General features: G+C 45.4%; 1 protein-coding gene across 8 annotated transcripts in view; it reads right to left on the bottom strand.

The window, feature by feature from the left end:
• Positions 1-15,050, bottom strand: part of myocd (myocardin) — a 137,430-nt gene that overhangs the window by 11,888 nt on the left and 110,492 nt on the right. For 7 of the 8 annotated variants that reach the window (XM_045710228.2, XM_014179537.3, XM_014179539.3 and 4 more), the window contains one exon: positions 11,152-11,217. The exons of the other annotated variant lie outside the window; for it this stretch is intronic. In XM_045710228.2, the coding sequence (XP_045566184.1) occupies positions 11,152-11,217 (66 nt within the window). The remainder of the gene's footprint in view (positions 1-11,151; positions 11,218-15,050) is intronic. 8 annotated transcript variants of the gene reach the window in all.

The raw sequence follows: 15,050 nt of genomic DNA, 5'->3' as shown, positions 1-15,050 counted from the left end.
AAAAAGAAACAAAGAGCAATTTGTCCAGCTAGCATTTTTCTAGGACTGTCTGGGAGTGAACTGTGAGGGGCCTAATTGGACCAGCCTAATGGGAGTGATATGTAACCTGAAAACTAGCTGTTATTGGCAAAGGTTTGAAACTCAATTTGTTATTGGTCTATTAACTTTTCAAACGTTTTGGGGGGCTGGGGACCCCTTTGGTGATAGCAAATTGATCAGGGATCCCCTCATAATCAGAACACAACTCGAGTGAGATACAAATAATAAGTATACAAAGAGTTTTACTACAACCCTCGGCAGTGCTTGGCCGGACAAACCAAATCTCGGGCCCTGGGAAGAAACATTTTAAAAGCGCGCCTCTTGGCATCGAAGAGAACATTTTTCAGTTTTCAAGGTAATTTTCTACAATTCAACAAATTTTGTCATGGGGCAGAGAGATGTTATTGCTTTAAATCTAATAACCTGCAATTATACAACATTTGCCATAAGGCAGAGTGAAAACTTTGCAGTTTTAAAGCTTTAAACCTGCTAACATTTTACTTGACACCCAGCGTCATAACACGTTATGACACAGTCATAACCATGTCATAACAGCTGATTTAACTTGTCATAACTTGTCATAATATGGTCATAAGGTGATGACATGGGTGTTAAGTAAAGTGTTACCAATAACTTATACCGCCTGGTGATGTCGCCAGGCAGGCCAAAACTCCCTCCCACCAAAACACGCTTACAAACTCCTTCCCACCAAAACACGCTTACAAACATTTCAGGCGGTCTTCACACTACAACGTCATTATCATAATTTTCACAATTTCACAGTATTATTCCAACCTCATAATGTGAAATATACACTGAGTGTACAAAATATTAAGGACACCTTCTCGTTCCATGACCAACTGACCAGGTAAATCAGGTGAAAGCTATTATCCCGTATTGATGTCACTTGGTAAATCCACTTCAATCAGTGTAAATGAAGGGGAGGAGACAGGTTAAAGAAGGATTTTGAGCCTTGAGACAATTTAGACAGGGATTGTGTATGTGTGCCATTCAGAGGGTGAATGGGGAAGACAAAAGATTTAAGTGCCTTTGAACGGGGTACGGTAGTAGGTGCCAGGAGCACCAGTTTGTGTCAAATACTGCAACGCTGCTGTGTTTTTCACGCTCAACAGTTTCCCGTGTGTGTCAAGAATGGTCCACCACCCAAAGGACATCCAGCCAACTTGACACAACTGTTGGAAGCATTGGAGTCAACATGGGCCAGCTGTCTATTGTTGTCTCTGATTGGGAATCATACTTAGGCAGCCCTTTTTCCCACTTTCAGTTGTGGGATCTTGTTTTTGTACATCTCTGTGTAAGCCTGCAGAACGTGATGTTCGTTTTCCTTTTTGTTGTTTTTTAGTGTTCTGAGTTTAATAAAAGTAATCATGAGCACTTACCACGCTGCACCTTGGTCTCCTCCTTACGACGATCATTACAGAAGATCCCACCACCAAAGGACCAGGCAGCGTGGTCAGGAGCAATGGACCTGCGAAGACATCCTGGACGGCAAGGGATCCTGGACGTGGGAGGAGATCCAGGCCTGGATGGGATCGCCTCCTATGGGAACAGGTGGAGGCAGCGAGTGCAGAGCGGCGACGAGATGAGGAACTAGCATGGCAACGACGGAAACACGAGAGGCAGCCCCCCAAAAAAATGTTTGGGGGGCACACGGGGAGATTGGCTAAGTCAGGGTGGAGACCTAAGCCACCTCCCCATGCTTACCGTGGGGAGCGAGTGACCGAGCAAGCACCGTGTTATGCGGGGATGCGCACTGTGTCGCCAGTGTGCATTTACAACCCAGTGCGCTCTGTGCCAGCGCCCCGCATTTGCCGGGCTAGACTGAGCATTCAGTCAGGAAGGGTGGTGCCAGCTCAGCACTCCTGGTCTCCAGTACGCCTCCTCGGTCCAGGATATCCTGCGCCGGCTCCGCGCACTGTGTCGACAGTGCACATTCACAGCCCAGTGCGTCCTGTGCCAGTGCCCCGCATTTGCTGGGCGAAAGTAAGCATCCAGCCAGGACGGGTTGTGCCAGCTCTACACTCGAGACCTCCAGTGCGCCTCCACGGCCCAGTATATCCTGTGCCTGCCCCACGCACCCGGCCTCCAGTGAGTCTGTCCAGTCTGGTACGCCCTATGCCTGCTCCACGCGCCCAGTCTCCAGTGAGTCTCTCCAGCCTGGTACGCCCTGTGCCTGCTCCACGCACCCGGCCTCCAGTGCGTCTCTCCAGCCTGGGACGCCCTGTGGCAGCTCCACGCACCAGGCTGTCAGTACGTCTCCTCAGTCCGGTGAGATCCGTTCCGGCTCCACGTACGAAGCCTCCAGTGATGATCCATGGTCCGACGCCTCCAGTGATGATCCATGGCATGAAGCCTCCAGTGATGATCCAGTAGTGACGGTCTGCATTCCAGAGTCTTCGGCGGCAGTCTGCAGTCCAGTCTTCGGCGGCGGTCTGCAGTCCAGAGTCTCCGGCGGCGGTCTGCAGTCCAGAGTCTCCGTCGGCGGTCTGCAGTCCAGAGTCTCCGTCGGCGGTCTGCAGTCCAGAGTCTCCGGCGGCGGTCTGCAGTCCAGAGTCTCTGTCGGCGGTCTGCAGTCCAGAGTCTCCGGCGGCGGTCTGCAGTCCAGAGTCTCCGGCGGCGGTCTGCAGTCCAGAGCCTCCGGCGGCGGTCTGCAGTCCAGAGCCTCCCGCGGCGGTCTGCAGTCCAGAGCTTCCGGTGGCGGTCTGCAGTCCAGAGCCTCCGGCGGCGGTCTGCAGTCCAGAGCCTCCGGCGGCGGTCTGCAGTCCAGAGCCTCCGGCGAGGATCCGCGTTCCGGTGATACAAAAGCGGAGGGATCAGAGGGCGGAGCAGGGGCTACGCACCGAACCGGAGCCGCCACCATGGGTAGATGCCCACCCGGACCCTCCCCTATAGGTTCAGGTTTGCAGCCGAGTCCGCACCTTTGGGGGGGTACTGTCACACCCTGACCTGAGAGAGTCATTTTTCTCTGTTTGGTTAGGTCAGGGTGTGATATGGGGTGGTCATTCTATGTCATATATTTCTTTGTGTTTGGCCGAGTATGGTTCCTAATCAGAGGCAGCTGTCTATCGTTGTCTCTGATTGGGAATCATACTTAGGCAGCCCTTTTTCCCTCCTTCAGTTGTGGGATCTTGTTTTTGTACAGCTCTGTGTAAACCTGCAGAACGTAACGTTCATTTTCCTTTTCGTTATTTTGTTTAGTGTTCTGAGTTAAATAAAAGTAAACATGAGCACTTACCACGCTGCACCTTGGTCTCCTCCTTACGACGATCGTTACAGAAGATCCCACCACCAAAGGACCAAGTAGCGTGGTCAGGAGCAATGGACCTGGGAAGACATCCTGGACGGCAAGGGATCCTGGACGTGGGAGGAGATCCAGGCCCGGATGGGATCGCCTCCCATGGGAACAGGTGGAGGCAGCGAGAGCAGAGCGGCGACAAGATGAGGAACTAGCACGGCAACGACGGAAACACGAGAGGTAGCGGGGAGATTGGCTAAGTCAGGGTGGAGACCTGAGCCAACTCCCCATGCTTACCGTGGGGAGCGAGTGACCGAGCAAGCACCGTGTTATCACAGCCCGGTGCGATCTGTGCCAGCGCCCCGCATTTGACGGGCTAGAGTGAGCATTCAGCTAGGAAGGGTGGTGCCAGCTCAGCTGCACCTTGGTCTCCTCCTTACGACGATCGTTACACCAATATCCATTATTCTCTTACAGTAGGATGGATAACCTGCTGATGAGCTGTAGCCTGAGCTAGCTTGATTAAACCACTGAGAGAAATAATAACAGCACTTATTTGGTCAAATCTTTCATTGATGGCTGAAATCTGGACTATGTGCCGGGAAACAATTGAATGGAATGATATTAAGTATATTTCATTGGCTCCTTTTAATTAAGAACTATTGCTGTCTCATTAAGAATTGATAGAACATTTTAAAACAACAGTTATACGCTTACATCTGCCGAGCCACAGAGTCATCATTTTATAAAGACCATAAATTATAGTTACATCTATCTAGTCCAGAGTATGGCTATTGGTTACAATCACTGATCAAAATCCTTTCCAAATATAGAAACTACTGGACTACTTTAAGAGTTAATGACCTTCATGAGTGAATATGCAAATACATGCCTAAAAGACAAAAAGTTAAGATAGAAAAGAACACAGAAAAATCTGATCGGTAAATTGAACACTGTGGGTGTTAAATCTAACACTTTTTAAGTGTTTATATGAGAACACATGTTTAGCTTTTAACACCAATACTTTCCAACACCATTGGCATTAAAATTGTACATTAACTCAGTGTTAAAGGTACACTGTTATGGGTTTCACTAATACCTTGCATTTAACACCTTAGAATTAGATTTTTACACTAGGTCAGTGTTAAAGGTACATCAGCCGCGTAGGTACGGGGTGGATCCGGTGCCCGCCCACCCAATCAAATTGGGCAAAAAAACGTATTTTTATGCTCTCTTCTTGTCAGTGTTCCAAACAGGCAGAGGTGGGTAGTAACACACTACAAGTAATGTGTTACATGTACTTAAGTACATTTTAACTGAAGGGGAGGAGAATGGGCCTGCCAAGAAAAGAAAAGACCCTTCAAAGTGTAAAGGAGCGGTTCGGAAGAGAAGGAGGACGGAGGGTAAATCCTACCTTGGCAGGAAAAAGATGATTGAGTTGACTTCGGCAATTGATATCTGCACTTTTTGATTATTTATAACTTACATGATTCTTACCTGAATACCTACCTTGACGTTTAATTCCATGCTGAAATGTGTCTGATTTGCATACTAGTAACATGACTGATAGTGACATTTCGATGTTGTTTGGCTGTTGTAACACCTCCTTGATCTTCCATTCTGAGTACAAAATGATAGGTACATCACACTTGGTGTAAATCTTTTTAGTACGCATTCACCATCACATGTACCTGAAATTCTATTGTGAAATAAATGTTCATTAATGTTATTGACATTTTGATTCCGAACTCTTGAGTACCAATTACCTTTTTATGAAATTGAACACACTGATACAGTAAATATTAAGAAAACTTTGAAAAGGACCATCATTGAAATTGTATAGCCTATGGACTTTGTTTGATGTCAGTCTTCATTGGAGACTACCTGTGCTGGAGGAAGGACATCTGCAATTTAGCATTTTTATAAGGATCCCAATTAGCTGCTGCTAACGCAGCCGCTACTCTTCCTGGGGTCTGTCAAGGCTGTGGGTAATTGGTGAAAGGAGTCAGGCACAGGAGAGCTGAGATGCGTGGACAAGGTAATTAATACAAGATAACACCAGTATACACACAATACTATGGTGCGGGAAAAATACCGGTACCACAAAATAAACGGGCATAATCACAAAACCCGGCAACAATATACCAGCCGTCAGATACAGCCGTCACAATAAAACAAACACGCACACAAACATGGGGAAACCAGAGGGTTAAATAATGAACATGTAATGAGGGAATTGAAACCAGGTGTGTAGAAAACAAAGACAAAACAAATGGAAAATGAAAAGTGGATCGGTGATGGCTAGAAGGCCGGTGACGACGATCGCCGAACACCACTCGAACAAGGAGAGGGACCGACTCTGGTAGAAGTCGTGACAGGGTCCACAAGATGATGCTGGCTTAAATAATAAATGAATGTCAAATCAATTACACTAAGTGGTTGTTCTTTATGTTTGCTGTCACTATATATACACAAAAGTATGTGGACACACCTTCAATTTAGTCGATTCGGCTATTTCAGCCACAACCGTTGCTCACAGGTGTATAAAACAGGGCACACTGCCATGCAATCTCCATAGACAAACATTGGCAGTAGAATGGCCTTACTGAAGATCTCAGTGACTTCCAACGTGGCACCATCACAGGATGCCACCTTCCCAACAAGTCAGTTTGTCGAATTTCTGCCCTGCTAGAGATGCCCCAGTCAACTGTAAGTGCTGTTATTGTGAAATGGAATAGTCTAGGAGCAACAACGGCTCAGCCGCCAAGTGGTAGGCCACACAAGCTCACAGAACGGGACCGCCGAGGGCTGAAGCATGAAAAAATCATCTGTCCTTGGTTGGAACGCACACTACCGAGTTCCAAACTTCCTCTGGAAGCAACGTCAGCACAATAACTGTTTGTCGGGAGCTTCATGAAATGGGTTTCCATGGCCGAGCAGCCTCAGACAAGCCTAAGATCACCATGCGCAATGCCAAGCATTGGCTGGAGGGGTGTAAAGCTTGCCGCCATTAGACTGGAGCAGTGGAAGCGCTTTCTCTGGAGTGATGAATCATGCTTCACCGTCTGGTAGTCCGACGGACGAATTTGGGTTTGCAAGGAGAACGCTACATGCCCGAATGCATAGTGCCAACTGTAAAGTTGGGTGGAGGAGGAATAATGGTATGGGACAGTTTTTCATGGTTCGGGCTAGGCCCCTTAGTTCTAATGAAGGGAAATCTTAACGCTACAGCATACAATGGCATTCTAGACGGTTCTATGCTTCCAACTTTGTGACAACAGTTTGGGAAAGGCCCTTTCCTGTTTCCATGACAATGCCCCGGTGCAGAAAGCGAGGTCCATACAGATATTTCTTTTTTGAGTTCAGTGTGGAAGAAATTGACTGGCCTGCACAGAGCCCTGACCTCAACCCCATCAAACACCTTTAGGATGAAATTGAACGCCAACTGTAAGCCAGGCCTAACTGCCCAACATCAGTGCCCGACCTCACTAATGCTCTTGTCGCTGAATGGAAGCAAGTTCCCGCAGGAATGTTCCAACATCTAGTGGAAAGCCTTCCCAGAAGAGTGGAGGCTGTTATTGCAGGAAAGGGGGACCTAACTCGATATTAATGCTCATGATTTTGGAATGAAATGTTCGACAAGCAGGTGTCCACATGTTCGTGTCCACATGTTTGTGGTCATGAATTGTAAGTCGTTTTCTGTCCGGATACTTTTTCACTCTTACTTGAGTAGTTCCTTAAGAGGGCTACTTTTACTCTTGCTTGAGTAGTTTCTTAAGAGGGCTACTTTTACTTTTACTTGAGTAAATTACAATCTAGGTGACAGTATTTGTACTTAAATGCAGATTTTTCAGTACTCCACCCACCTTTTCAAACGAGGCATTATTATTTATTTTTTTACCTAAATATGCAAACACCATCAGATAGAATTCATAGCAAGCAGCGCTGGAATGACATTCCCTCTCATGGGATGGGCGGCAAAAAATAACTAACTGAAAGCAAAACCTGCAATAAGCCATGAATATGACCGCATTGAGGCATATGTCACCGTGCTTCTATGGCTATATGTACCATGCCACTGCCTATTTCATTTGTTCATTTAGCATACAAGTCAACACACCTATATTTTAGCTTGAATTAGCTTTAAAACTGAACATTTTTATCTTTGCCCCATGGAAAAATGTATAGAATTGCATAATTGCAACAAATGTCTGGCTACACTACTGAGGTACACTTATGGTGTTCACTGATACCTTTACAGCAAATTCTCCAATGTTAAATCCACAGAGAGTGTTATATTTAACACTGGTTCATTGTCTATATGGGTCCACACTTTTCAGTGTTAAATTAGCAAACTGTTTAGTGTAAAGCCTTATTTGCATATTTTCCAGAGTGTCTTGCCTTTCGAGTGACTTGTAGAGTTACCACCCATGACTGTATTTGTTAGTGACAGAGACATGGTTGTTTCATTCATCCATTTTCAGTCCAGTGGCCTTCACCAAGTGTGATCCTAAATGAATATGTTATCATGAAATTGTATTCCTTAATACAAAACAACACATCATTTATAAGGCCTTATTTTGAAGGCCTAGTTTTACCCTAATACAATGGCCTGAAACTCATGGTTTACAGGTCACATCAGGCCTGCAAGTCACATTATGCTGTGATGTGTAATTACTATTGAAATCCAGCCAGAGTGGGGATATCCAACATTAAGAATTGTTATTCACCCCAACCTGCATTCAGAATGACTGCCGGGTTGGGAAGACTAAGATATGAGACTACTTAAAGCATTTAAACTGGAACAACCAGTTCAGTAATGGGTGCAATAAATCCAAGTAACATTGGATTAGTTTATAAAAATGTATGTTATTTATATTTGACTAGCATAAGATTAATCAATCAATCAATGTACATGCAAAAACATAGATATTGAATCAAACAATTCTAAAATCAACCTACAACAGACCATGCTGGGAAATATGATAATTATGGTCATGGTTGTGGTTTAACACTGGTTATTAACACCAACACTGGCGTTCTTTTACACCAATGAGTGTTAATTTAACACTTACAAAGTTAATTTAACAACTGAATCAACACTAGAAATGTTACACTGAAAATTCAACACTAGGTAACACTGGCCAATTTGACACCCTGATTGAACAACAGTCTTTTTTAACAACATCTTAAAAAGCAACACCAGGGGGCATTCATAGTAACACAAAGTAACACCACATCAACACCAAAACTGCCCTCACCAGGATATGAACACTGGCGATTTTGCTGTGAAGGAAGGCAGTAAGAAAGGAAAGGTAGAAAGAAGGGAGGAAGGAAGGAAAGATGTATGAGTAATTGACTAGGGCTTTATGTGTCCTTCCCTAGAGGATACAGGGATCACCTGCTGGCCTGGTCTGTCCTGGCATGGTTTGTCCTGGCATAGCAGTGGTCATGTTGCTAACCAGCCACATGGGATGCGATGGTGAGATCACCGTCTGCTAATACACCATCTGCCCTGGCCTGTCACTCACTGTGCCCGCTTCTCTCACTCTGACTCGCACATGATTCCAACCTGACATAAGGGCTGCAGAAGCTTTACAGAGATGCACGAAGACTACATAAAAGTATCTCCAGCACAACACAGCTACTTCATATCAACTCTCCACGTAATATAAAGTCTGTACAAAAAACATATAACAACACTCTCCGTGACATTAGAGCTGCAGATTACATCACTCTCCAAATGCAACAATTGAAGCACTGTCCAGACACTGAATAACAACACAGCAGGGCATTAGTGTTTTTACACAGTTCTCCAGACTATTATCTCTTATAGAAACATACCCTGTGGTATGAGTCAGTCTACTTTACAGTTGGCACCAAGTTAAAACATCCTAATGCTAAACTAAAAAAAAAACTCTATTTACTTTCTGTCTAATTTAAACCTCACTTCGGATCCCAATCCTATGTGCAGTATATGGTGCTATTAACGCAGTAGAATACACTATACAGTAATAATCATAGTTTTTCCATTGGCCCTATGGAATAAAGAAAAAGTACCACATCTAGGGAAATTGAGATTTGTGGTGAAATGACACACTTATTGTGTTAGAGGAGTAGAGGATTTAGAGTTTGTGTGTGTGTTTGTGTGTGTGTGTGTGTGTGTGTGTGTGTGTGTGTGTGTGTGTGTGTGTGTGTGTGTGTGTGTGTGTGTGTGTGTGTGTGTGTGTGTGTGTGTGTGTGTGTGTGTGTGTGTGTGCGTGTGCGTGTGTGTGTGGGTGAGTCCAAGTGTGTGGACTCTTCCTCAGCCAGCCACAAGCCAGAGAGCCCTGAGAGGCCGAAGCAGCACTCTGGGATTCTAATAAACACCAGATGTTCCCTGGGTAATATATACACACACCCTACGCCGTGTCCATCTCACACACACACACATGCAATCACGCACGCACACACTTGTGCACACAATACTGATAATGGTATTCTGTCAAAAATGATTGACATTGAAAAACAATATTATTAAAAATGAGCCTTATTTACATAATAAAACTGCACAGAATGAGAAATCACATTCTCTCTCCATCACACTGTGAGAGGCTTGGATTTGACTGCCCAGTCCCCTGTCCTGTGAAGGATAATACATTGTGTGTGTTTGTGTGTGTGTGCAACCAGTGGTAAGTGTGCGAGGGAACGGAATCCAGAGGCCCAGCATGGCCTATCAGTTTCTGGGAGTCTGCCGGAGATAAAGCAGCTAGGGGAAACGTGATTGGTCGACAGGGCAAATACTATTTCAGAAGAATTTTTCGATTGGCCGTTTATCTGCTGATTGTATGCGAGAGGTCCGCAGTACACATGGAAAGGGTTTTTGAAGATTTCTCTGAGTGCCGTCTATTAACACACATTCATGGGCAGCCCCCCCCCCCCCCCCCCCACACACACACACACACACACACACACACACACACACACACACACACACACACACACACACACACACACACACACACACACACACACACAGTGTGGCAGTGCTAGGCCTCTGGATTGAATTCCCACTGCACACACACTTACCACTGGTTATCTCACTGCTGGAGCCCCAGTGAAACGAATGTCAAACCGTGCCAGAGAGATAGCATTCAACAACGCTCCCTACTACACTACAACCCCCTAACCCCAGCCTGCAGCCGGTTTATAAATACTCAGACAAGTGCACTCACACAGGCTACAACTCTGGACTGTATAGTGTAGATGACTCGTGACTCGCTTCTCTCACAGACATTAGCCAGTTTGTAATATAGCCCTACTTTTATGAGCAGATGAAATATACCTGTTTCGTGGGTGTGTATGTGTGTGTGTGTGTGTGTGTGTGTGTGCCCCTTTCTACCTACCTGTCTCCCTGCCTGTCTGTCTGATACTCCCTTACTGTCTCACTGTGCAAGATGATACACGGCTTCCACATAGATCACAGAGGTGATCATATATCCGCTATAACATATTATGGGGTTAGAGGTTTAGATCCTAGATCAGCTTAAACATTGTGTTATCACGATAGATGGGTCTGGTTACAGTGTTAAGGACTACGTTGTGTTATCATGAGGTAAGTGCGTCGGCTCGTAGACGCGAGGCCCATGTAGCGTGTCGTGTTTCATCGCCGTTGTCAGTTGCAAGTTAAATCTCTCTTTTTCTCTCTCACTCTCTCTAGTAATGCAATACATGGTGTCACACACACTTATGAGCGGTGTGTGTGTGTGTGTGTGTGTGTGTGTGTGTGTGTGTGTGTGTGTGTGTGTGTGTGTGCGTGTGTGCGTGTGTGTGTGTACACATGCGCATGACTTCGTGTGTAAAAGAGTGTTACTCACGAGGCATGATGCCTTGGTCTGCAAGCTGCTCTCGAGTCCTCCTCTGCTGAAGTCTTAACTGCAGAACTACAGGGGGAGAGATGGAGAAGGGAGGGAGACAGAGAGATGAGGGAAGGAGGGAGACAGAGAGATGAGGAAGGGCAGAAAAGGGCGAGGGAAGGAGATACAGGGGTAGAGGAGGGGTAGAGAGACTGAGTATGCTACTAATGTCAGATGAGTACCATAGCAGCAGAGAAAGTATTGTTATGGTTGTGTGACGGTCAGAGAATCAGGTTTGACAGTCTCATGAAGCAACATCAACAAGGTTTCAGTGATAGAACACACCACTGTTTACAAGTTCTCAAAGTTCTGATGCTCCCGTCCTCAAAACAAACTTCATGCCAATCTCTCTGTGTGCCAATCTCTCTGTGCGGCAATGACGTAGAAGAGTTGCACGGACACACAAAACAAGGAAGAAATGGCGCTGTGGGCTGACAAATATTTCTGTGAACAGGATGCAGGGAATGATGAACACAACTCCTGGCCTTTAAACAGATCTGCTAGGCAGTGTGTGGTCTGTGAGGGGGTGCGTCTCTCTGTGTTCTGACAAACACACTGGCCCATGACCTCAGCCGGAGGGTCTCACAGTGGCACCCTCCAGCTGATATTGGGGTATGATGTGTTCTTTCTCTGTGCATCTACTGATTATCGTTGTGTTTCTCTTTAGGCTTATCACTCTTAGCTGCTCTGGGGTTGGAGTGGACCGCTGACTGGACAGAGCTGCTACCTAGTCTCAGAGATCTGTTTTATCAATTCGCCATAGGAACGCTGTGACACATACCGAGTGGTGTACACTACCGATTAAACGTTTTTGGTTGAGAGAATGCCAAGAGTGTGCAAAGCTGTCATCAAGGTAAAGGGTTGCTATTTGAAAAATCTAAAATCTAAAATCTATTTTGATTTGTTTAACATTTTTTTTTGGTTACTACATGATTCCATATGTGCTATTTCATAGTTTTGATGTCTTCAAAGAAAAACCTTTGAATGAGTAGGTGTTCTAAAACCTTTGACCGGTAGTGTATGTGTTGGTCTGTGTGTGTGTGTGTGTGTGTGTGTGTGTGAGTGTGTGAGTGTGTGTGTGTGTGTGTGTGTGTGTGTGTGTGTGTGTCTGTCTGTGTGTGTGTGTGTGTGTGCGCGTGCGCGTGCGTGTGTGTGTGTGTGTGTGTGTGTGTGTGTGTGTGTGTGTGTGTGTGTGTGTGTGTGTGTGTGTGTGCGTGCGTGCGTGCGTGTGTTGGCTTTATCTCTCCCCCCTCTCAGGCCATCTACTTCTGTTTCATAATGACACGCACAATTCTCTAAACATCTGGTTGAGTTTACATCCCCGAGCTGTGACCTCCTGACCTGTACATCAGATGGCAAGAGCACAGCCATTCACTCTGACTGGACACTGTGACAAAGTATGTCACAGATATGGTTCAAGTCTAGAGCAAACCATTTTTCAGTATAGTAACCCTTCGAATCACTTTGAATCTCTCTCTTTAGCTCCTCGCTTCCTCTCTCTTTCTGTCAAGGGATCAGGAACCCACCGCACTGGATCCCAGCCAGGTTTAATACAATTATTCTTAACACCTTATGGATCTATAAATATCTGATTCATATCTTATAAACAGCTCATAAATAGCCCGTCCAATTGTCAAAAGGGCCTGTGTCCCATGTCAGGATAGTCTGTTCACTGCTCTGGTGATCTCAATTACTGGCATAGCAATTAACATTGACTGTACAAAAATGGCTATCAGTCTAATCAAATCAAAATGATTCCTGGAGCAAAAAGACACGGCAACACAGTCATAACGACCATGGCACAGCTGTTGTCAAAGCAGCTGCGATGCTCCTGGAGAGGTCAAAGGGTATAGTTAGGGGTTTCCTCTAAAGAGGAGTTCCCCAAACAAGACTACGATTTCTAACATTTCTTTAACCTGAGAGAGATATTTCTCTCTCTCTCTCTCTCTCTCTCTCTCTCTCTCTCTCTCTCGTCTTCCACACATTCACTCACAGTGCCAATAAACACACACCCTTCTGCTTCCACCCACGGTTTAATTTATGGCATTAGGGCAAATCATTTTCAGATCCATCCTCACCCTGTCCTTCGTGATTCTTGGAAGTGTGGTGCCTGTCAGTGTGCAGCAGAGTTGGCTCTGAGCTGAGTTATAGTTACTTCCCTGCCTTATATTACCACCAACTGGCCCTCTGAAATCCCACAGAGATAGCACAGACACACCAACGCTACTGTTAATCACAACTCAATTCAGGGAGAGAGCTATAGAGATACAATACACCGTGTTTACGTAGGAAAGCTTGGTATTCCAACTGCCAGGTCGAGGTTGTAAATGAGAACTTGTTCTCAACTAGCCTACCTGGTTAAATAAAGGTGAAATAAAAGAAATATAAAATACAACAAAATCATAAACATGCTAGATGGACACTACTGGAACGTTATATCATGGTTTATAACAAGGTTATGTTCATAACAGAACCTACCATTTATACTGCCATGAAACTCTCCAGAGGCAGCAGGCATGGAAAAATGAAAACATTTAAATATTATCTAATTCAACACGTTGAGCCTAGATTTAGTGTTGACATAATATACAACTCCAACATCTCTGTCCTGCACAGTTATGCAATGCTAGTGAGAGGCGCGCACGCACACGCACACGCACACGCACACACACACACACACAGTATTATACAGCTAACCTTGTGGGGACACACAATTCAGTCCCATTCAAAATCCTATTTTCCCTAACCCCTAACCGTAAACCTAACCCTAACCTGTACTCTTACCCTAACCTTAACCCTAAACCTAGCTCCTAACTGTAACCCTAAAACACACCATAGCTCTTAACCCTAACCCTAAACCTAACCCTAGCTCCTAACCCTAACTCTAAAACTAACCCTAGCTCCTAACCCTAACCATTAACGTAATTCTAACCCTAACACTAATTCTAACATTAACCCTCAGTCCCCTAGAAATAGCATTTGACCTCGTGGGGACTAACAAAATGTCCCCAGATGGTAAAAATGTTGTTCTTTTACTATTCTTGTGGGGACTTCTGGTCCCCACAAGAATAGTTAAACATATCCACGTCCCCTAGGACCCCTCTGAGATCCTTATCCCTCGCTGCTAGAATATCTTACCAGTAGTAGTTCCCATAGCTTACTGTTGGTGTGAGCATGGAGCTGGCAGTAGTAGAGTTGGGAGTTTGATTCCAGCATAGGTCACTAAATAAATGTGTTAACTGTGTGTTCACAGCCTAACACAAGCCTCTCTCTCCTTGACAGCCAACCAGCCACGGACCGAGAACATTTCAAATGTAATTTATTGTCCCGGCGACATCCATTAACATTGACTGGCCAACTTACTTGAATAAACTGGAACTCCGAACACATAACATACACGAAAGGGCTGTAACATTACATCACAAAACACCCACGTCACCAACTGTAATAACCTCAGCCAGGCTCTCTGTCTCTCTCTTTCTCTCTCTCTCTCTGTGACCCAGCATGTCAGACTAAACAGTCTCCCCACATCAGCAGAGCAGTAATATCTGGTCTATCAGCCTAATGTGCGTGACACAGCAACACCAAAACACCAAATCCCTGAGCCGCTGCCGTGTGAAAGTCTCTCTCTCTGTCCATACCACTACAACGACTTCAGCCCTTACATCTCGCTCTCTCCCCCCAGAGCCCAGAGGTCATTTCCCAGCACGGGGTTGCTGGTCTAAACAACACAGAGGAAAAGCACAATTTAGCCTGCGATTGCTGGTAAGCAATTACCGCGCCGAGTGCAGAGAGATTGCACTGGAGTCAAATAAAGAGAGAGAAAGAGAGTTGGTAAAAGCCTTTCAAGTATTGTTGTT

This window comes from Salmo salar, chromosome 28 (assembly GCF_965601325.2).
Source record: "Salmo salar chromosome 28, fSalSal1, whole genome shotgun sequence".
In the NCBI taxonomy this organism is placed as follows: Eukaryota; Metazoa; Chordata; class Actinopteri; order Salmoniformes; family Salmonidae; genus Salmo; species Salmo salar.
The sequence above is the reverse complement of the archived record's forward strand: the minus strand, read 5'-3'. Positions and strand labels throughout refer to the sequence as shown.